At 39.5% G+C, this 22,712-nt stretch overlaps 1 protein-coding gene across 1 annotated transcript in view; it reads right to left on the reverse strand.

Moving 5' to 3' along the window:
- LOC106091107 (G-protein coupled receptor dmsr-1-like) overlaps positions 1-22,712 on the reverse strand; it is a 203,309-nt gene that overhangs the window by 22,434 nt on the left and 158,163 nt on the right. The window contains exons 3-4 of the mRNA XM_059360560.1: positions 9,172-9,259; positions 581-1,746 (exon numbers count right to left, since the gene is read on the reverse strand). Of these exons, the coding sequence (XP_059216543.1) occupies positions 581-1,746; positions 9,172-9,233 (1,228 nt within the window). The 5' untranslated portion in view covers positions 9,234-9,259. The remainder of the gene's footprint in view (positions 1-580; positions 1,747-9,171; positions 9,260-22,712) is intronic.

The following is a 22,712-nucleotide window of genomic DNA, read 5'->3' on the forward strand; positions in this document are numbered from 1 at the left end:
TTTTAAATTAGGTGGTTTGAGCGGGTTTCAGGGGTCATGTTTTTAAGAAGTGGATGTCTAGATGACCGTGGTAAGGCAAGGCGACTGGAGGTGACCAACAACAAACCTCTTAACTAGAAATCCGTGCATGTGTGGTAATGTATTTTTGCTTGTTAGGACATTTGTATTTATTGCTACGACCCCAGGGCGAAAGATGATGGGATGGGACCCCCCCTGTAAAGGCGACTAAAGCTAGCCGGTACCCAAAACATTTTTGGCCGCAAATAGGGGCATGGTAACAACTGCAGGGAGTTAACTCTACCAAAAATTTAGCCCAATATGAATATAATGGCCCTTTACATTTGTGATAATTGATATGTTTTTAATAAAAGCCTTGACACTACAGGGGTTCATTGGCACACACACACACACAAACATACATATGTACATATATATTTGGAGTTGGTTTGAGTGCATTTGATTTATAAATGATGTTATTTGCCATTTCAGACACATTAGTAGTTTGGTGTTCATTGTGTCTTGGGAAAATGGACAAGTGATTTGTTTACTCAATGACGATTTGATGTAATCGCATACTTACTTAGCTTCAGATAGCACTGCATGAAGAAGGCTTCGCCCAATATCGTATTCAGCAAACCCATTATGCCTTGCGGCAGTTCCGTGATAAGGAACAACATTAGGACTGCCAAGAGCATTTGCGTTGTTCGATCTGTTTGCTTCGCCTTATCAATTTTTTTCCGTATCATAAGCGATGGGTTCATGGCCATGGGATGATTGACATCCGCCGGGGTTGGTGGGCCGCCACCAGCAGCAGACCCAATTCCCATGGCACCCACTTCAGTACTGCCAATGGGGATCATGCTATGACTTCCGTTCGATTGGGATGATTTCTCCTCTGCCTTCAATAGTTGATTGTGGAGCATTTGACGACGTCGCTTAACCTCCAGTAAGGCAGTTATCAAGCGCAGCGATAGCACCGTCAGGGCAATGCACGGTATCAACTTAATCAGAACGGAATATACGAGCAGAGTACCCAGACGCAAAGAGCTGTTCTGCAGGGCCAAGTCGCTGTGGTACAGTCTATAAACGGTGATGTTTAGCTGCGGCAGCGGCGTAAATGAGGTCATGTTGGCCTCCATATTGTTGCTGGTGGCTGTTGTTGTATCATTTAATCTGCTGAGTTTGGAAAAATTCGCATAATCATGTTTGGCCTGGTACTTTAAAATGTATTCGCTTAATGGCCTTGAATAGAGTACGCGGTTCTCTATGGTTACCACTTCCTCGAATTGGGCTATGGAGCTGACTAGATAGAGCCAGGGGGTCACCACAACCCCGCATATGATGTAAGCCAATATTATCGACGTCACAGTGTTGCGCATACCACACCATTCGCGGGACACTTGTGGATATGTCACCGCTATGTAGCGCCACACGGCCAACATCACCGTCAGCCAAATTGAGATGGTATGCAGGACTTGGGCGTAGATGGCATGGAATTTAATATAACAAGCCCAAGAGTAGTTCAGTTGTTGCTCACGAGACCAACGCTCCGCTAGGATGTAGTCGTGCAGAGCGTAAGGCATATATTCCAGCATCACAGCCAAATCAGCCACAGCCAGACCAGTGAGTATGGTATTGGTGGGGGTACGCATTTCGCGGCGTGACAACACGATTATATTGAGCGAGTTGGCCAATGTGCCAAGGATACACACGACCAGTGAGAAATATCCGTGCACATGTTTGTAGCTGCAAAACAGAATATCGAGAAAAAGGATGAAAGTTTGCCACTTGAGGGAGGCATTTACATAAAATTTTAAATGGATCAAAGTAAAATTTTCGTCTTACAACTGAAAGACATAGCACTGCGGTTCTGGTATATAGGAATGTGTGGGACGATTTGAATGGCATTAGAATAGCTCAAGTATCACTTGAAACCATCATCTGACATAGCTATGATAGTTGTTGGTCTTTTGCAATACTCCTTGTGCCATTGAGATGGCATAAAGCCATTTCATTTAAGGGTATCCACAAAAATTCTTAGCGGCTGTGCATTTAAATATTTAAATTTGCTGCCTCCCAAAACATGCAGTTAACCTTTTCCTTGCGGAGAAGACATTTGAATTTATTTTCGACTAATACGTGCCCACACAATGATAAAATGGAGGATGAATAAAAAAAATTGATTTGGTCACACGAGTACAGAGTTCGTTCTAATACAATAAAATATCAAAGCACAATGGGACGGATTGAAAATGATACATTGATTTATTGAAGTGTGTAAAGGAATTTCGGAACTGAAGATTTCGTCATATCAGTTAAATTGATATGATTTGCCTTTGTGAATAACTTGGCAACGAAAGTTTTGGTTGACGGGTTGTTAATATAATCTACCCCACCACTGTTCAAGTGTTTACAATTTTCTTTCTTTCTTTTAGTTTGCATTGAAAAACAAGGAAAGACGTTTTTGCTATGCAGGTCAATGAATTTAGATCTAATCAAGTGTATGTTTGCCTGACTGCTAATTCATGTGCTCTTGAAGTAAAGATTGCTTTGTCGTCTGACGTTAGCATTTAGTGATAATGTTTGCAAATATGCGTATCGGTTCTGATTTACATACATAGCCTCACGAATTTTAAGGTCCCGTATAGTGATCCCAATTCAAAATTTTGATTTTGAAATTTTTAAAGGGTTAAGGTGAGAAGAGTTTCTATAAGTATGCAAAATAATGGGACACTAGAGGGTTAAGCAGCAAGATCCATAGTGACGAAAGATAGTTACCTCGGCTGTACGCAACTGTCTATCGCTTGCCCAAAGCCGGATACTGGACCTCTACCGAAATTTTATGTCGAATAGCTCTTTAAAGCCACTGGGGCACCACAGGACTGGGACATCTTATGGGCTGAGTTTATAAATTATAACTGGCTCAGAACCAATCGAATTCTGCAGATCCATAAAAGAAACATCAAAGGCCTTTATGCTTCATAGAATTTATTCATAAATGAGACAATGGCGGCAGAATAAAAAATTCAGCTGGACTAAAACTTATATACCCTTCACCATTGATAGCTTAGTCAATATCTTTGCACACTTTTTCTTTATTAGCAGTGCTATATGAGGATATATGGATTTTGACCATTTATGGTATGAACATGGGAAGCCATAATAGAAGTCATCACGCAAAATTCCAGCAAAATCGGAAAAGGATTGTGCTTATTTGGGTTCATGAATTCAAATCGGGAGAAAGACTTAAATAAGGGACCGTTTTGGTCTATTAGTTTGTGCAGGGTATTATAAGTTTGTGCATTTGTTCGCAACGCTAAGAAGCAGAAGAGCTAGACCCATCGATAAGTATACGGATCGGCTTAGAATCACTTCCTGATTCATTTTAGCTATGTCCGTCTGTCTGTCTGCCCATGTATCCTTGTAATCAAGGTACAGGTCGCATTTGTTGTCCGATTTTCACAAAATTTTGCACAAATCTCTTTTTTGGTCCAACGCTATTGATTTTGAAAAAAATCGGTTCAGATTTAGATATAGCTTCCATATATATCTTTCATCCGATGTGCCCTTTTAAAGCTGTAGAAGCCACAATTTTGGTCTGATCCTTACAAAACTTGCCACAGTACCAATCCCATGCCGCCCCGATATGTGTGAAAAATTTCCTTGAAATCGATTCAGATTTAGATATAGCTCCCTTATATATCTTTCGACCGATGTGGCATTTTAAAGCTGTAGAAGTGTAGAAGTGGGGTGTTCTATTCAACGTCCTCATATGTGTGCAAAATTTCATAAAAATCGGTTCAGATTTGGATATGGCTCCCATAAATAACTTTCATCCGATTTGACCTATTAAGGCTGTCGAAGGCACAATTTTGGTCCGATCTTTATCAAATTTGGCATGAAGTAATTTTTGTGCCGTCCCAATATGTGTGAAAAATTTCATAAAAGTCGGATTAGATTTATATATAGCTCCCATATATATATATATACATATATATTTCATCCGATATGTGTAGAAGCCACAATTTTGTGTAGAAGCCACAATTTTCGTACCATCGTAAGAAAATCGTCGAAGGTTCTATTCGATATTTCAATAGGTGTGCAAAATTAAAGTCTGACTAAGTTTCGATATATATATATATATAGTGCTATACATTAAAGATTTACGTAGACTCGGTGGTGCAGGGTATTATATAGTCGACTATTATATAGTCAGATTCATTTTCACTCTCAAATACCTTTAATTTGATACCCATATTCTAGTGATTGGTCCATATATCCGTTTGGCGGTTTCTGGGGTGGGCGGCCCACCTAGGCACCTAACTCCTAATTTTGATACAAAATTTTTATACCCACTACCATAGGATGGGGGTATACTAATCTTGTCATTCCGTCTGTAATACCTCGAAATATTCGTCTAAGACCCCAGAAAGTATACATATTCTTGATCGTCTTGACGTTCTGATTCGATCTAGCCATGTCCGTCCATCCGTCCGACTACCAAAATCACGATAGCGGTTGAACGCTTGAAGCTAGCCGCTTGAAATTTTGCATAGATTCTTAATATTGGTGTAGGTCTTAGGGGATTGCAAATGTGTCATATTGTTTCAGATTTAGATATAGCTCCCATATAAACCGATCTCCCGATTTGACTTCTTGAGCCCCTCGAAGCCGCAGTTTTAGTCCGATTTGGATGAAGTTTTACATGGTGTGTTCTGTTATGACTTCCAACAACTGTGCAAATATTGTTCAAATCGGTCTATAACCTGATATAGGTCCCATATAAACCGATCTCCCGATTTGACTTCTTGAGCCCTTACAAGCCGAAATTTTTGTCCGATTTGGTTGAAACTTAGCATTTAGTGTTCTGTTTTCCAACAACTGTGCGTAGTACGCTCCAAATCGGTCTATAACCTGATATAGCTCCCATATAAACCGATATCCCGATTTGACTTCTTGAGCCCCAGGAAGCCACAAGTTTTGTCCGATTTGTCTAAAGATAGTCAGATAGTGTCAGATAGCGTTCAGTTACGACTTCCACTAACTGTGCTAAATACGGTTTAAATCAGTCTATAACCTTATATTGCTCCCATGCAAGCTTTAATTTTTGCTAGTTTGAAGTAGGTTTTGTATGTAGAATAAAATGATGCCCTTCAACTAAATTTATTTTGTATATATTTTTGCAAAATCCATAGTGGTGGTTTCCCAAGGGTGGGTTCGACTCGGCCGAACTTAGCACGCTTTTACTTATTGTTTTTTGGTTACTGAAAGTGCGCAAAAATCGCCCTATCCATTTCCGAGATCTGTTGTTTTTGAAAATTATGGTAAGGGGGAAAGTCCGCCCACCCTTCATTAGCGCCACGCGAAAAATACGTTTCATACTTACTACCATATATACCTCCCCAGTACAATTTTTCTACTCACAAATGCCTTTTATTGAACCTCATATTACCTCATATTATATATATAATTGACAAATATTCATATATCGGAACGTGTTTTGAGGGGTAGGCAGCCTCCTATCACTTGAACCTATTTTTTAATACCATATTCGTAATCTACTCCCGAATACCTTTTATTTGATACCCATATTATCATGATCATCTAATACGCCAACATGGCATGGTTTTGGGCGGCACCTTTGGTAATTGTACCAAATTCTTAATATTCGATAATCATATTCGTTCTCTACTCTTGAATAGCATTCATTGTCCCATATTGTCCCGACGCGCCCACTTTTGATTTTGGGCGATACTTTTGGTGCAGTTTTGGGCTGCAGGCCCAGTCTTGTCAATTCAATTTTTGACATTATATTTGTATTCTTCTCCCGAATACCTTTTATTTGAGTCCCATATTGTTCCGATCAGTCCACCTTAATTTGGGCGACCTTTTGGGGCGGTTTTGGGCTCGGAACTTGGATCCAACTTTTAATATCATATTTATACTCTGCTTCCGAATACCTTTCATTGGAATCCTACATTGACCCAATCGGTAAATATGTCCTGCTGGGCGGTTTTGGGATGTGGGGAGAGCGTTCCATTTTTTTATTTTGGGCGTTACTCTTGAGGCGACGCGATAGGTATTTGGATCCAATTTTTGACACGTATTCTACTCCCGAAAACTTTTCATTTGAAACCCATACTGTCCCGATCGGTCCACTTTAATTTTTGGCGGTATTATTGGGGCGGTTTGGGCTTGCGACGGCTCCCTGGATACTTAGACCCAATTTTCAATTTTCATACTCTACTCCCAAATAGCTTTCATTTGAGTCCCATATATCCCCGATCGGTTCACTTTTGAGTTTGGGCGATAGTTTTGGGATCGGTTTTGGGCATGGGGGGCCTCCCAGACAGCAAGGAACAAATTTTTATGTCAGATTTATACTCTACTTTTAAATATTTTTCATTTGATACCCATATTGTTTAAAGCGGTAAAAGTGTTCTGTTGGGTGGTGTTTTTTGGGGTGGGGAATTTATTTTATGTCAAGTTCATACTCTACCATTAAATACCTTTCACGATTAAATACCTTTGACACCCATATTGCCACAATCGCTCAACAAGTTTTGCGATGGGGCGTCCCCTATAGGATATTTGACACCAAAATTTTTTAACAATTTCATATTTTTGAAATAACATTAAGTGGCGTGCAAAATTACGCTTAAATCGCTGCACCCATCTCCAAGATATGGCGTCCTAAAAAAGGGGTATGGGGGAGGGTCCGCCCTCAATCCTCATATCAAATTTAAGCAAATTTTAAACTCAACGACTCAGCTTGCATATCCAATATGTTGTAGGGTATCAAAAGGTCGGCTCCGCCCGACTTTTTCGATTTATGTGATGAGAAGGAGTTGACACATTGTTCCTTTGGAGTTGGTACATTGCGCCTTGTCTCCTTTGTACGGGACATATGATGCTGAGGTTCCAAGCATCGGGTATGCGTTCTTCTAGGAAGTTTGCGCAGATTAGCTGATGCATACGCCTTATCAGTGTGTCGCCTCCGGTCTTAAATAGTTCAGCGGGTAAGCCTTCGGCTCCTGCTACCTCGTTGTTCTTCAGTCGGGCCACAGCTACTTGGACTCTGTTCTGACTAGGAGGTAAACATTCTATACCATCATCAGGGATTGATTCTGCGGTATCCTCTTCGCCGCCAACTTCGGACACTTGCATCTGTTTTACATTTTTGACAGCACCTTCAATGTCAAGAAATGATAACATTGTATATTCCTTGATAGCGAGAGAAATATTTATGCAGGATTTGCCTTTACTATATGCATACTGCTGCCGCGATAGGCGATCTCCAGGGATCTTTGCCCTAAGATATGTTTCTATCAACCTCTCAGCAGTCTTCAGCATAAAGGATGACAGACCAATAGGACGAAAATCTTTCGCCTTCGTCTGGTAAAATTTTCATGCTTTCGGTATGAAAAAGACCTTCGTGACCCTCCATCCCACAGTTTTATATGGCATGATGATGCAAGCAGAGTATATCTCAATAAGGCAAGGCACAAGTCTATCAGACATGGCTTGTAATTCAACCGGTGATACATCATCAGGGCCTGGCGACTTAAAGCCGTCGAAACTTCTTATCGCCCAAAAGATTTTCGTCTCAGACACAATTTCCCCAATAACTTCCTACGAATGCAAATCAGTGACAATTGTCCGTTGGAGAATTTCCCGAGAAATGTGTATCAACGAGTAGTTCTAGTGTTTCCTCACTAGACATTGTCCATACATTCTCTGACTTCTGAATATACCGCACCGTAATAGTTACGAGGACAGATATGTTCAGATATATTCTCCACGGAGCTGCAGAATTCCAACCAACCAGCTTTGGGGTCCGCTATGGCGGTCGCTGTTTGCCCCTTGGCTTCAAACTAAGACATGCTGACACAACCGAGTCATTCAGGGCCTTCATGATTCGCTTGTCCATTATATCTATATCCTCTGCAGTTTCCACTAAGGAACAGGGGCAAACTTCTCCCATATCAATGAGTGCAGTCCGATTCAAGTTTAAGCTCAATGACAAGGGATCTCCTTTTTATAGCCGAGTCCAAGCGGCGTGCCGCAGTGCAACACCTCATTTGAGGAGAAGTTTTTACATGGCTACCATACCAAATGGTACAGTACCTCACAAATGTCGCCAGCATTAGGAGGAGATAACCACCGCTGAAAATGTTATGATGATCTCGCCAGGATTTGAACCCAGGCTAACCTCTGCGCTACGGTGGTCTAGAAGGGATAGTCGTGCAAAAAGTGTGCCAAAATCTATCATAATCCTCCTTTCTTCTGTTTAGCCGAGGTGCCACTTCTGCAGTATACTAAAATTACTTAAAATGTCAAGACGATCAAGAAAATATAGGTATACTTTGTTGGGTCTCAGATGCGTTACCAATGAAATGACGATATTAGCATACCCCCATCCAATGGTGGATGTTTGGCTGGGCCGAATTTTGGGAACCCACCACCACGCATGTTGTTAGAAGGCATATTTCTTCTCCTACTTCTGTGATATCACAATGGACTAAAATGTCTAAGTGATTCTGACATCAGACTGTCAATAACACCTAGCTCTTTTAAAAGCTTAACGTGTGCAGATTTTTTCAGATATCAAAGCTAATGTTAGATAAGGTAATTGTGGCAATCTGTAATCAGACCCGCCCAGCAAAGGTTTTACCCCCTTAAAGTATACCTCAAAGGCTACTATATACAGTAGAAACAATATAACTGTAAAACGATTTGGTGAAAAATCCCGCTTTAGTGAAACTCGATGGAAAAACCTATAAATTATTGGCTTTAAGTGCAATTGTAATTACATTCGCTTAAGTGAAATATCGCTTAACTGAAAATACCGCTTAACTGAGTGGAATGGTTATAACTTCTGAAATTCTAACTGGGTAGAGTGGTAGAGAGTAGTGGTGGTGTTTGACTTTTACTGAACACAATTTTGGCTAAGTATTAATTTAGGTTAAACTCATATGCTGAGTAATATTTTTAAGACAATTCGGCTGAACTAGTTCGTATAAGTGAAGTAAGAAATCCATTTAAGTGATTACACTAAATTCAGTGGATTCCACACATTTTGATTTCTTTGTATTTTATTTAGAAAGGCTTGTAACTGTTCATAGATAAAGATACAGATACTAGTATAATCATAGAGTTTATTATATTTACCTTGTATGGAAGTCATCAAAGCTTTTATCACAGTAGATTAGATTGGTCGTATTTTGGGTCATATTGTTGCGATGTCGTCGTGGAGAAACTGCAACAAAAAAGATAAAAAAGGAATTCAATAAAAAACTTATCCACATAATGATATGTAGCGAAGAGCTCGCCACCCACAAAAAAAAAAAAAACAGGAAAGATACCACATCCTGTCGTAAATAAGTCATTTTATGGCAAAATCCCCAATCAACGTTGGAGAAAGAAAAACAAGTTGTTTACAAGCTGCTTGTCGAAACCATTGGGGTTTGAATGAAATTGATAAACAGGATGAATAAGTAAAGATGTTTTCTTTGAATTAATTTGAAAGAACATACAAAAAAAAATTACGCACATAAAAAATGTTTGGCTTGTGTTCTATATATTCGAGTACATACACATGTTTTTTGTTTAAACCACAAACATCCCATTGGGCAAATGAGCGGAACTCTTCCATTATCAATGGATTTAAATTGATTCATGTGCAAAGCTATTTTTAGGGGATTACTCTTTATAGCAATGTTCGTGAAGGGGGCACAAATTGAATTTTGACTCCAAAATTGCTGCCTTATTAAAGGTTAAATAACAAGATATTTAACATCATTGCACAAAATACACAGTTCTCATCAAATGCGGAAAATATTCGCTCTTATAAGAGAAGAGGCAGTGAAAACCTAAACTTTTCCTTTTTTTTCCCTCTTAGCAATATATTTTTATATAAACCGAAATTGGATGAAGTGTATACTAATTTTAGTCTATTACTAGCTGGACCGGTGTGCTTCGCTACACCTTAAGTAAGTAAAAAGTAAAATTGTCATAAGGGGAATAACAACCAGGACGGTAAGGTCACAAACAGTCTTGCAGTGTTAAAAGGAGATTAACGCCTTCTCTGAGAATGGGAAAATCCGCATCGTTTGGGTGCCGGGCCATAACGGAGTAAGGGGAAATGAAAGGGCAGACGATTTGGCGATGAAGGGCAGAGGACTACCGTCAATAAACTTGGTTAACCCGAAGCCTTTCGGGTCGACGCAGTCCGAGTTAAGGGTGTGGGAGACGAATGCGCATACAACATTGTGGAACAGCGAAACGTTCGGTAGGACGGCGAAAATCCTATGGGGGATCCAGATCGTGAGAAGACGAAGCTATTACTAAAAGGAAGCAAGAAGGAGATCAGTATAGCTATTGGTATCATAACGGGAAAAAGTAGGACTAAGAGATCACTTATGTAAAATCGGTGCGGCAAGTGATAGCATGTGTAGGGCATGCGGGGAAGATGATGAGATGTTGGAGCGATTCCTTTGTCATTACCCGGCTTTCGCGTACGACAGATACCAGTACTTAGGTGGATACAAAATATCAGACAAGAACCAACTTAGGGCTTAGGGGAGTGGAATTGAAAACAATTAAGGATTTAGTAAGTAGCACGGAATTCCTAACTTAAAATTGTCTTTTTAGAGGTTACTTTATAGATTTTAGAACGCACAACAAGCCGATTACTGGCTTAGGTGTATGTCCATAGTGTCATGGGGCGGATTAATATCTGCACCCTCTTTTCAACCTAACCTTACCTAACCTACACCCATAAGTGTTTGCGGCCCCCTTTTGACATGGTCCAAATTTCAAAAGTTTTTATATTCGTATTTAACTCTCAATACTTTTCATTACATCCCATATAGTCACGTTTGGTATACATGTCTATTTGGGGCATAACTTTGAGGTGGGCGACTTCCCGGGAATAGATCTAAAATTAAGCATTCTTCTCTCATTCGAGTCCCATCTTGTCCCATTCGATGTACATGTCCATTTGGTGCATAATTTTGCAGTGTGGCAACCAGCCTAGTAATAGATCCCTAACCTTTATATATGTACTTATGTACTCTCAAGTACTTTATGTTGAATTCCATATTGTCACGATCAGCCTGTTCGTTTGGGGCTGATTTTGGGGATGGAATTGCCCCCCAAAGTTTATATAAGTTTCGTATTCTACTCTCAAGTACCTTTCATTTGATACCCATATTGCCTAATCAGTAACATGTAAATTTTGGGGATGGGGAGGTCCTCCGAAACGTGAGGTTAAATTTTTATATTAAGTTCGTACTCTACTCTTTAATACTTTTATTTTATACACATATTGTCCTAATCGGTAAACATGTCCCTCTGGGTGGGTTTTGGGTTATCTGACCTCAAAGTTCGATACCATATTAGGGCTTTTGGGTTACCATAGGGTGGCATACAAAATTTAACTTAAATCGATGTACCATCTCCTAGACCTGGCGTTTTTGAAAATTGTCGGGGAGAGTCCGCCCCCCCTCGTGGATATTACAAAATGAAGTTCATTATTTTTACCGGGAGGCTACACTCTACTATCTGCGAAAATTCATAAAAACCAATTTGTCCGTTTTTGAATCCATTCGGAACAAACCAAGCTATTATCTTTTTGGCAACACTGGTTTAAACAGCTCACGCAAGTCAAACATCTTCAATTTGGTCTATAATTAAACCACGAATCGTCTTACAAATGAACAACGCTTGCAAATTATTGATTTTTATTATCAAAATGAGTGCTCTGTTCCGAAAGTTAATCGTGCGCTTCTTCCACTTTACGTCGAATCACATTTTTGGCTCAGTGGGTACGTAAATAAGCAGAATTGTCGATTTTGGAGTGAAGATCAAACAGAAGCATTGCAAGAGCTAGCAATGCATCCAGAACAAGTAAAAGCGTGCTAAGTTCGGTCGGGCCGAATCTTGGGAACCCACCACCCTGGACTATGCTAAATATTTATACAAAATAAATTTAGTTGAAGGGTATAATTTTATTCTACATACCAAAAATCTGTCAAACCAGTAAAAGTTAAAGGTTTTAGGAACCGAACAAGGATAAGCGAGAGACCAGTTGTTGGAAGTCGTAACAGAACACCACATGCCAAATTGCGGCTTGTAAGGGCTCAAGAAGTCATATCAGGAGATCGGTTTATATGGGAGCTATATCATGTTAGAGACTGATTTGTACCGTACTTGACACAACGGCTTGTAAAGATTCAGGAAGTCAAATCGGGAGATCGGTTTAAATCTGAACCGATACGGCACATTTGCAATCCCCAATGACATGCACCAATAATAAGTATCTGTGCAAAATTTCAAGCAGCTAGTTTTACGCTATCGTGATTTCGACAGATAGACGGACGGACGGACATGGCTAGATCGACTCAGAATGTCGAGACGATGAAGAATATATGTACTTTATGGGGTCTTAGACGAATATTTCGAGGTGTTACAAACGGAATGACTAGATTAGTATACCACCATCCTATGGTGGTGGGTATAAAAATTCACAGTTTGGTGCGGTTTATGGGCTGGTGGCTTCAATGGACCGAACTTCTTCAAATATGATGTGAATCGTAACGTAACTGTGAATCGTGAGCGCTACCGTGAGATGATATCCAATTTTTTTTGCCCAAAATGCAAGAGCTTGACTTGCATGACATGTGGTTTCAAGAAGACGGTGCTACAATGGACTTATTGAGAGGCAAGTTCGTTAAACATTTTTTTTTTTACATTCGGGACCGGTCATTTGGCCGCCACTTGACCATAAAACAGCATCAGATTTGAACACCTTTTTGCCACAATGCACAAATACGTCCGGTTGGAGGTGTATGTAGGTTGGGGCGGCCACCCACGCACTTAGCCTTAGGATTGTGCTCTACTCTCAAATTTATTTTATTTGAGCCCCAATTGCCATTGTTTTAGGGGGAATTTATAGGGTGAGACGTCCCCCAATCACTTGGCCTCAAAATTGGATACCAAATTCGTTTTCTACTATCAAATACCTATCATTTGAGTCTCTTATGGCCATAACGTTGAAGGCCGGTTTGAAGGGAGTTTAGGTGGTGGACCCTGAAATAATATCAGCACATTGTTTGAACCACATAATGTCAAGCATTTTGAAGGTGGCTATCAAGATATTCAGGGCTAGTAATGAAGGTGGCTATCAAGATATTCAGGGCTCCTGGTATCGTGCAGATCCACGCTAATTCTTTTTTATACCCTTCACCATAAGATGGGGGTATACTAATTTCGTCATTCTGATTGTAACTACTCGAAATATTCGTCTTAGACCCCATAAAGTATATAAATTCTTGATCGTCGTGAAATTTTATGTCGATCTAGCCATGTCCGTCCGTCTGTCCGTCCGTCCGTCCGTCTGTCTGTCTGTCGAAAGCACGCTAACTTCCGAAGGAGTAAAGCTAGCCACTTGAAATTTTGCACAAATACTTCTTATTAGTGTAGGTCGGTTGGTATTGTAAATGGGCCATATCGGTCCATGTTTTGATATTGCTGCCATATAAACCGATCTTGGGTCTTGACTTCTTGAGCCTCTAGAGTGCGCAATTCCTATCCGATTGGAATGAAATTTTGCACGGCGTGTTTTGTTATGGTATCCAACAACTGCGCCAAGTATAGTTCAAATCGGTTAATAACCTGATATAGCTGCCATATAAACCGATCTAGGGTCTTGACTTCTTGAGCCTCTAGAGTGCGCAATTCTTATCCGATTGGAATGAAATTTTGCACGACGTGTTTTGTTATGATATCCAACAACTGTGCCAAGTATGGTTCAAATCGGTTCATAACCTGATATAGCTGCCATATAAACCGATCTGGGGTCTTGACTTCTTGAGCCTCTAGAGTGCGCAATTCTTATCCGATTGGAATGAAATCTTGCACGACGTGTTTTGTTATTATATTCAACAACTGTGCCAAGTATGGTTTAAATCGGTCCATAACCTGATATAGCTGCCATATAAACCGATCTTGGGTCTTGACTTCTTGAGCCTCTAGAGTGCGCAATTCTTATCCGATTGGAATGAAATTTTGCACGACGTGTTTTGTTATTATATCCAATAACTGTGCTAAGTATGGTTCAAATCGGTTCATAACCTGATATAGCTGCCATATAAACCGATCTGGGGTTTTGACTTCTTGAGCCTCTAGAGTGCGCAATTCTTATCCGATTGGAATGAAATTTCGCCCGACGTGTTTTGTTGCGATATCCAACAACTGTGCCAAGTACGGTTCAAATCGATCCATAACCTTATATAGCTGTCATATAAACCGATCTTGGGTCTTGACTTCTTGAGCCTCTAGAGGTCGCAATTATTATCCGATTTGCCTGAAATTTTGTACGACGGATTCTCTCATGACCATTAACATACGTGTTTATTATGGTCTGAATCGGTATATAGCCCGATACAGTTCCCATATAAATCGATCTCTCTATTTTACTTCTTCCGGGAAAAGAACTCGACAAATGCGATCCATGGTGGAGGGTATATAAGATTCGGCCCGGCCGAACTTAGCACGCTTTTACTTGTTTTGTATTGGTTATCTACATTCAAAATCGCATTTCGAAGCTACCACTTTGGTTACCACATTTTTAAAGTTTCGCAGGTCATCCTGTGTCTATCCCAATTTGAGGATAAAAAGTGTACTCTACTACCAAAGACCTTTTATTGCTGTCCAATTCTGTTTTGATCGGCTTTCATGTATTATTTACCCTCCACCATAAGATGGGGGGTATACTAATTTAGTCATTCTGTTTGTAACTACTCGAAATATTCGTCTGAGACCCCATAAAGTATATATATTCTTGATCGTCGTGACATTTAATGTCGATCTAGCCATGTCCGTCCGTCCGTCCGTCCGTCCTTCCGTCCGTCTGTCTGTCGAAAGCACGCTAACTTCCGAAGGAGTAAAGCTAGCCGCTTGAAATTTTGTACAAATACTTCTTATTAGTGTAGGTCGGTTGGTATTGTAAATGGACCATATCGGTCCATGTTTTGATATAGCTGCCATATAAACCGATTTTGGGTCTTGACTTCTTGAGCCTCTAGAGTGCGCAATTCTTATCCGATTGGAATGAAATTTTGTACGGCGTGTTTTTTTATGATATTCAACAACTGTGCCAAGTATGGTTCAAATCGGTCTATAACCTGATATAGCTGCCATATAAACCGATCTTGGGTCTTGACTTCTTGAGCCTCTATAGTGCGCAATTCTTATCCGATCTGAATGAAATTTTGCACGACGTGTTTTGTTATGACATTCAACAACTGTGCCAAGTATGCTTCAAATCGGTCTATAACCTGATATAGCTGCCATATAAACCGATCTTGGGTCTTGACTTCTTGAGCCTCTAGAGTGCGCAATTCTTATCCGATTGAAATGAAATTTTGCACGACGTGTTTTGTTATTATATATAACAACTGTGCCAAGTATGGTTTAAATCGGTCCATAACCTGATATAGTTGCCATATAAACCGATCTTGGGTCTTGACTTCTTGAGCCTCTAGAGTGCGTAATTCTTATCCGATTGGGATAAAATTTTACACGACGTGTTTTGTTATGATACATAGCAACTGTGCCAAGTATGGCTGAAATCGGTCCATAACCTGATATAGCTGTCATATAAACAGATCTGGGGATTTGACTTCTTGAGCTTCTAGAGGGCGCAATTCCTATCCGATTTGGCTGAAATTTTGCATGACGTATTTTATTTTTACTTTCAACAACTGTGTCAAATAAGGTTCAAATCGGTTCATAACCTGATATAGCTGCCATATAAACCGATCTGGGATCTTGACTTCTTGACCCCTAGAAGTCGCAATTATTATCCGATATGCCTGAAATTTTGTACGACGGATCCTCTCATGACCATCAACAAACGTGTTTATTATGGTCTGAATCGGTCTATAGCCCGATACAGATCCCATATAAATCGTTCTCTCTATTTTACTTCGTGAGCCCCAATGGGCGCAATTCTTATACGAATTGGCTGAAATTTTACACAGGTCTCCAACATATAATTTAATTGTGGTCCGAACCGGACCATATCTTGATATCGTTTTAATAGCAGAGCAACTCTTTTCTTATATCCTTTTTTGCCTAAGAAGAGATGCCGGGAAAAGAACTCGACAAATGCGATCCATGGTGGAGGGTATATAAGATTCGGCCCGGCCGAACTTAGCACGCTTTTACTTGTTTTTAATTCCGTTTTACCCACCACCGCATGATCGGGGTATATAAATTTTGTCATTCCGTTGGCAACACATCGAAATATCCATTTTCGACCCTATAAAGTATATATAATCTTGATCAGCGTAAAAGTCTAAGACGATCTAGCCATGTCGGTCTGTCCGTCCGTTTGTCCGTCCGTCTGTGTTTTGATATCACGCTATAGGCTTTAAACATAGAGATATTGACTGAAACTTCGCAGATTCTGTTTTTGTCCATAGGCAGGCTAAGTTCGAAAATGGGCTATATCAGACTATGTCTTGATTTAACCCCCATATAGTCCGATCAGCCGATTTAGGGTCTTAGGCCCATAAAAGCCACATTTATTATCCGATGTCGCCGAAACTTGGGACAGTGAGTTGTGTTAGGCCACTTGACATCTGTCTTAAATTTTACCTAGATCGGTCCTGATTTGGATATAGCTGTCATATAGACCGATCTCTCGATTAAGGTTTTGGGTTCATGAAAGGCGCACTTATTGTCCGATGTCGCCAAAATTTGGGACAGTGAGTTAAGTTAAGCCCTTCGACAAACTTCTGCAATATGGCACAGATCGGTTCGGATTTGGCTATAGCTACCATATAAACCGATCTCTCGATTTAAGGTTTTGAGCCCATAAAAGGCGCATTTATTGTCCGATATCGCCGAAATTTGGGACAGTAAGTTGTGTTAGGACCTTCGACATCCTCCTTTAATTTGGTCCAGATCGGTCTAGATATGAATATGGCTGCCATATAGACCGGTCTCTCCATTTAAGGTTTTTGGCCAGAAAAGGACAATAAATGCGTCCGATGTCGCCGAAATTTAGGACAGTGAGTTAAATTAACCCATCGACATGTTTCTGCAATTTGGCCTAGATCGATCAAGATTTGCATATAGCTGGCATATAGACCAATCTCTCGATTTAAGGTTTTGGGCCCATAAAAAGCGAATTTATTGTCCGATGTCGCCGAAATTTGGGACAGTGGGTTGTGTTGGGTTCTTCGGCATTCTTCTTCAATTTGGCTCAGATCGGTCCAGATTTCGATATAGCTGCCATACAGACCGATCTCTCGATTTAAGGTTTTGGGGCCATAAAAGGATTAATATTTTGTTATACACAATTTAACAATGACTTGTTCTTATTACTATTTGGTCCAAATCGGAACATGTTGTTGTTGTTGTAGCAGTGAGTTGTACTTGGAGGCTGCAGCCCTTGCCGATGAAAGACTTCATCGGGTCACTCCGGTATATGTCTAATAACTATATACGATGATCGGTTTATATGAGAGCAATAAAAGGTTAGAGACGGAGTCAGGCCGTACATGCCATGGATGTTTGAGGTTATAGGAAAAATCATTATTCAAAATTTCAGTCAAATCCGATTAGAATTGCGCTATATAGTGTCCGATCGAGAGATCAGTTTATAAATGAGCAATATCAGGTTATGGCCCGATGCATACTATACTTGATAAGGTCTTAACAGAATCCGATATGCAAAATGCCATCTAAATCGGATAAGAATTGCGCCAGCTATGGGTTTAAGAAGTAAAATCGGGAGATCGGTAACCATGGGAGCTTTACAAGGATATAATCTGATATAGACGTCGATCAAGAACACACATAAACGCAGTTGAATATTGATAGATATTGCAAACAAATTGACAAATTCTGGCCTTAAGACCCTAAATCTACAGAACGGTCTATATGGCAGCTATATCTAAATATAGTCCGATCTGAACCATATTTAGGTGCGATGGAAGGTTTAAAACAACTTAAAATATCAAGTTTCAGCAAAATCGGAGTATAAATGCAGCTTTTATGGATTCAAGACTCTTAATCGGCAGATCGCTATTTTAAATTTTAGCGAAGTCGGATAATAATTGCGATTTTCGTAATCTTATGACCCTAAATCAGCACATCGGTCTATATGGCAGCTATATCTAAATTAGGCCGATCTGAACCACAACTGAATCGGATGTCGGGAGGCTTTAATCAACTCACGGGTTAAAATTTTAGCAAAATTGGGTAATAATGGCGGCTTTTTTGGGCTTAAGACCCACAATCGGCACATCGGTCTAGATGGCAGCTATGTCTAAATATTGTCCGATCCGAACCATATTTAGGTGTGATGAGGGAAGGCTTAAAACAACTTACTGTTTCAAATTTAAGCGATATCTTATATATAAAAATCAATTTGAATTTGTTTGTAAGTTTGTAAGTTTGTTTGTTTGCAGGTTTGTTTGTTTGTATGTTTGTGTGTTTCTTATAGACTCAGAAACGGCTAAACCGATTTTCTTGAAATTTTCACAGATGATGCATAATGACCCGGTGGTGAAAATAGGGTACTACATTTTTTGATATCTGATACCCAAATTTTCAGATACCGATTTTCTTGAAATTTTCACAGATGGTGCATAATGACCCGGTGGTGAAAATAGGGTACTACATTTTTTGATATCTGATACCCAAATTTTCAGAAACGCCAGATCTCGAAGATGGGTAGTGCGATTTAAGCGAAATTTTGTGCGCTCTCATATAGTACCCTAAAAATAAAAATTTGGTATCCAAATTTCGGATGGGGTACTTAGGGGGTTTTACGACTTTAGCAATAAGGGGCTCAAATGAAAGGTCTTTGGAAGTAAAGCACGAATTTGATATCAATATTCGGGAAAAGTGTCTACGGGGCCACCTCACCCCCATAACACTACCCAAATAGGAACTATTTGCTGACCATTGCAATATGAGGCTCAAATAAGAGGGGTTTTAAAGTGGAACACAAATCCGATATATATTTTCAAGGCCAACTCAATGAGTGGCCGCCCATCCCCCAAAACACCCCCCAAACCGGTCATGTTTGCCGACTATGGAAATATGGGGCCCAAATTAAAGGTATTTGGGAGTAGACCACATAACTGATATCAACATTAGGGACCAACTGTTTAGCGGACGTCCCGCCACAATAACAACTCCCAAATAGGACGTACTTGCTCACCAAGACAATTTGGGTCTTAACGAGAGTGGAACTAAATGTTCATAGTTTTTAGGGCCAATACCCCAAACCGGACATTTTGCTGACTTTTGCAATAAGGAATTGAAATGGGATTAGAAAACGAATTTGATATGCAATTTTGAGGGCAATGGTAATATAGGATAATATAGGTAATATAGGATTTACATAAATGATATAGAGCTCGTTGCTGATATATTTTCTGGGCTTAGTGTTTGGGAGACCACCCCAATCCCAAAAACACCCCTAAATCGGCCATATTTGCCGACCATGTCAATGTGGAGCTTAAATGAAAGGTATTGGGGGTAGGCAAGAATACCCATTTTCGGGACCAATTTTCTGGGGGTCAACCCCTTTCCCAAAATACCCCACAAACAGCAATATTTAGTGACCATCACAATATGGTGTTCAAATAAAGGTATTTGGGAGTAGAATACGAATTTGATATCCAAATGTAGGACCATGTAATTAAGGCATCACCCCTTTCCCAAAACAACCCCAAAGGGAAAAAATTTTCGACCATGCCAATATGTGGCTCAAATGAAAGATATTTGAGATTAGGAAACAAATTTGATAACCTATTTTGGGGCCATGTGTTTGAGAGACGCCTCAACCTGTAAACTCCTCTTAAGCCAATGGCAATATGGGGTTTAAATAAATGGTATTTGAGAGAAGCGCACGATGCTGATATTTTAGGGCCAAGTATCTGGGGGCCACCACTCCCCTGAAAATACCACTAAATCAGACATCATGAGAATATCGGGCTGTAATGAAGTATTTTAAGAATGGAGTACACCTTACATCGAAACTTAAATTCGTAGACCAATAAAGATCATATGGGATTCAGATAAACGCACTTATATATTTATAAACTGTTAGTCAAGTTTGCATGATATTTCACTAAAAGATTTTTAATTGTCGAAAATAAATATTCCAAGGAAACTTTTGTTCCATATAGAGTAAAAGAAGGCGCAGGGGAGCGGGACCGGGTCAGCTAGTCGGTTTATAAACGCAGCTTTTAGGAGCTCAAGACTAGAGCTGGCAAAATTTCGATAAACGCAACATTCGATAGTTTTAATAATAAATATCGATAGTATCGATACTATCGTTAATATCCCATCACCTATATATCAAACGAAAATGAGTATCTGTTAGTCAAGTTAGCATGGTATTTCACTAAAAGATTTTTAATTGTCGAAAATAAATATTCCAAGGAAACTTTTGTTCCATATAGAGTAAAATAAGGCGCAGGGGAGCGGGACCGGGTCAGCTAGTCGGTTTATAAACGCAGCTTTTAGGAGCTCAAGACTAGAGCTGGCAAACTTTCGATAAACGCAACATTCGATAGTTTTAATAATAAATATCGATAGTATCGATACTATCGTTAATATCCCATCACCTATATATCAAACGAAAATGAGAAGTAAAAATTAGGAGATCGATTTATTTATATAGATCGATTTATTTATATTTATTTATAGAGAAGCAATATCAATTCATTGACCAAATCAAACCAAGGTGAAAAAAGTATGTTGGAAGTCATGAGAGAAATCAATCGATATTCAGTCAAAAATTAAATATTGATAGTGCCATCGATATTTTGCCAGCTCTACTCAAAACCCTTAATCGGCAGATCGCTCTATATGGCAGGTATATCTGAATATAGATCGATCTGAACCATATTTGAGTCGGATATCGGGAGGCTTTAATCAAATCACTATTTCAAAATTCAGCAGATTGGTCAATATGACAGCTTTTACTAAATATGGTCTGATCTGAACAAATCACTGATTCAAACTTTTGGAAAAATCGGATAATAATTGTAACAATTATAGATTAAAGCCCTTCCATCGGCAAATCGGTCTATATGGATATATGTGTATCCAAATGTAGTTCGATTTGGTCCATTCAGGAACTTATCCTGGGTATAGAAGAAAAACGAGTTTGTGCAAAATTTTAACACAACACCTAAATTTTTAAAGACCGCAGAGTGATTAAAACTGACGGACACACGGACGGACAGATGGACAGACACCCGGACATCGTTAAATCGTCTTAGAATTTTACGACGAGAAATATATACTTTGTAGGGTCGGAAATGGATATTTCGATGTGTTGCAAACTGAATGACCATATGAATATACCCTCTATCCTATGGTGGTGAGTATAAGAATTGCAAAAAAATAAATATTCATTATACATATAAAGGAGGGGGAGCGGAGCGTGGAGAGGTGCTCTGGATGCCTGGTTCCAGCAAAAACCCTTTGATATCTGTCTTAAAAATGTGGCAAAATACCCGCTATTATATGTACATATGTATTAGGAAAGTACAATATATATTTTGTGTTAACTTCTTTAATTATAAGCTACCGTTTTGCTTTATGAATTTCAATATAGTGAGGAATGAAGGACACGCGCTGTTCATAGACATAATGCCACTTTTTCTGTTTCTTTGCTATTCATTGAATCTGGGAAACTAGCTCTCCTGTGTATACGGGTAAAAAACTTTTACCAATTCTTCTTCTGTTTCTTTAATAAGCAATTTGTCGGCTTTTATGTTGGTTTTGTCGAAACCACAAGTGTCATAAAACAAAGAAGAAATTTTAACAACTTATGAGCAAAGCTCGAATGTTATTTCTACTTGCTCCTTTACTAGTAGATACAGACAATGGCATGTGCAAAGGAATAAATTGTCCACAGCTGACACCAGCCTGAATAAAAACCCTAAAGCAATGTGATATGAGTTAAATATTTGGAGACTAGAACGATAAGCTAATTCGCCGCTTGCCTCACCTTTGCGTCACCAAGGTTCATTCCTGTTCAATTTCATGAAAAAGGAACACGAGATGAATAAAATGATAAACAAAGATTTTCCCGGGTCTATTTATTATAGTGGTGTGCTGGCGTATGCGTCTCATCCTTCATACAGTTTTTATAACATCCACCATAGCATAGGATGTGTGGTATACTAACTTCGTCATTCAGTTTGTAACACATGGAAATATTGATGTGAGACCCAAGTAAAGTATATTTATTCTTGATCGTCTTGTCATTCTTAGTCGATTTAGCAGTGTCCGTCCGTCTGTCGAAAGCACGCTTACTTTCGAAAGAATATAGCCAGGTGCTTGAAATTTTGTACGAATACTTCCTATTAGTGTAGGTCAGTTGGGATTGTAAATGGGCTATATGGGTTCATGTTTTAATACAGCTATCATATAAACTGATCCTGGTTCTTGACTTCTTTAGAGAGCACAAAAACCGATTGCTGGCTTAGGTGTATGTCCATAGTGGCATGGGGTGGATTAATATCTGCAGCCTCCTTTCAACCTAACCTAGTCTAATCTATGGTCGAAATCGGTTCCAAACCTGATATAGCTCCCATATAAACCAATCTCTGATCTTGACTTCTTCAGCCGCTAGAGGGCGCAATTATTAACCGATTTGGCTGAAAATT

This window comes from Stomoxys calcitrans, chromosome 1 (assembly GCF_963082655.1).
Source record: "Stomoxys calcitrans chromosome 1, idStoCalc2.1, whole genome shotgun sequence".
In the NCBI taxonomy this organism is placed as follows: domain Eukaryota; kingdom Metazoa; phylum Arthropoda; class Insecta; order Diptera; family Muscidae; genus Stomoxys; species Stomoxys calcitrans.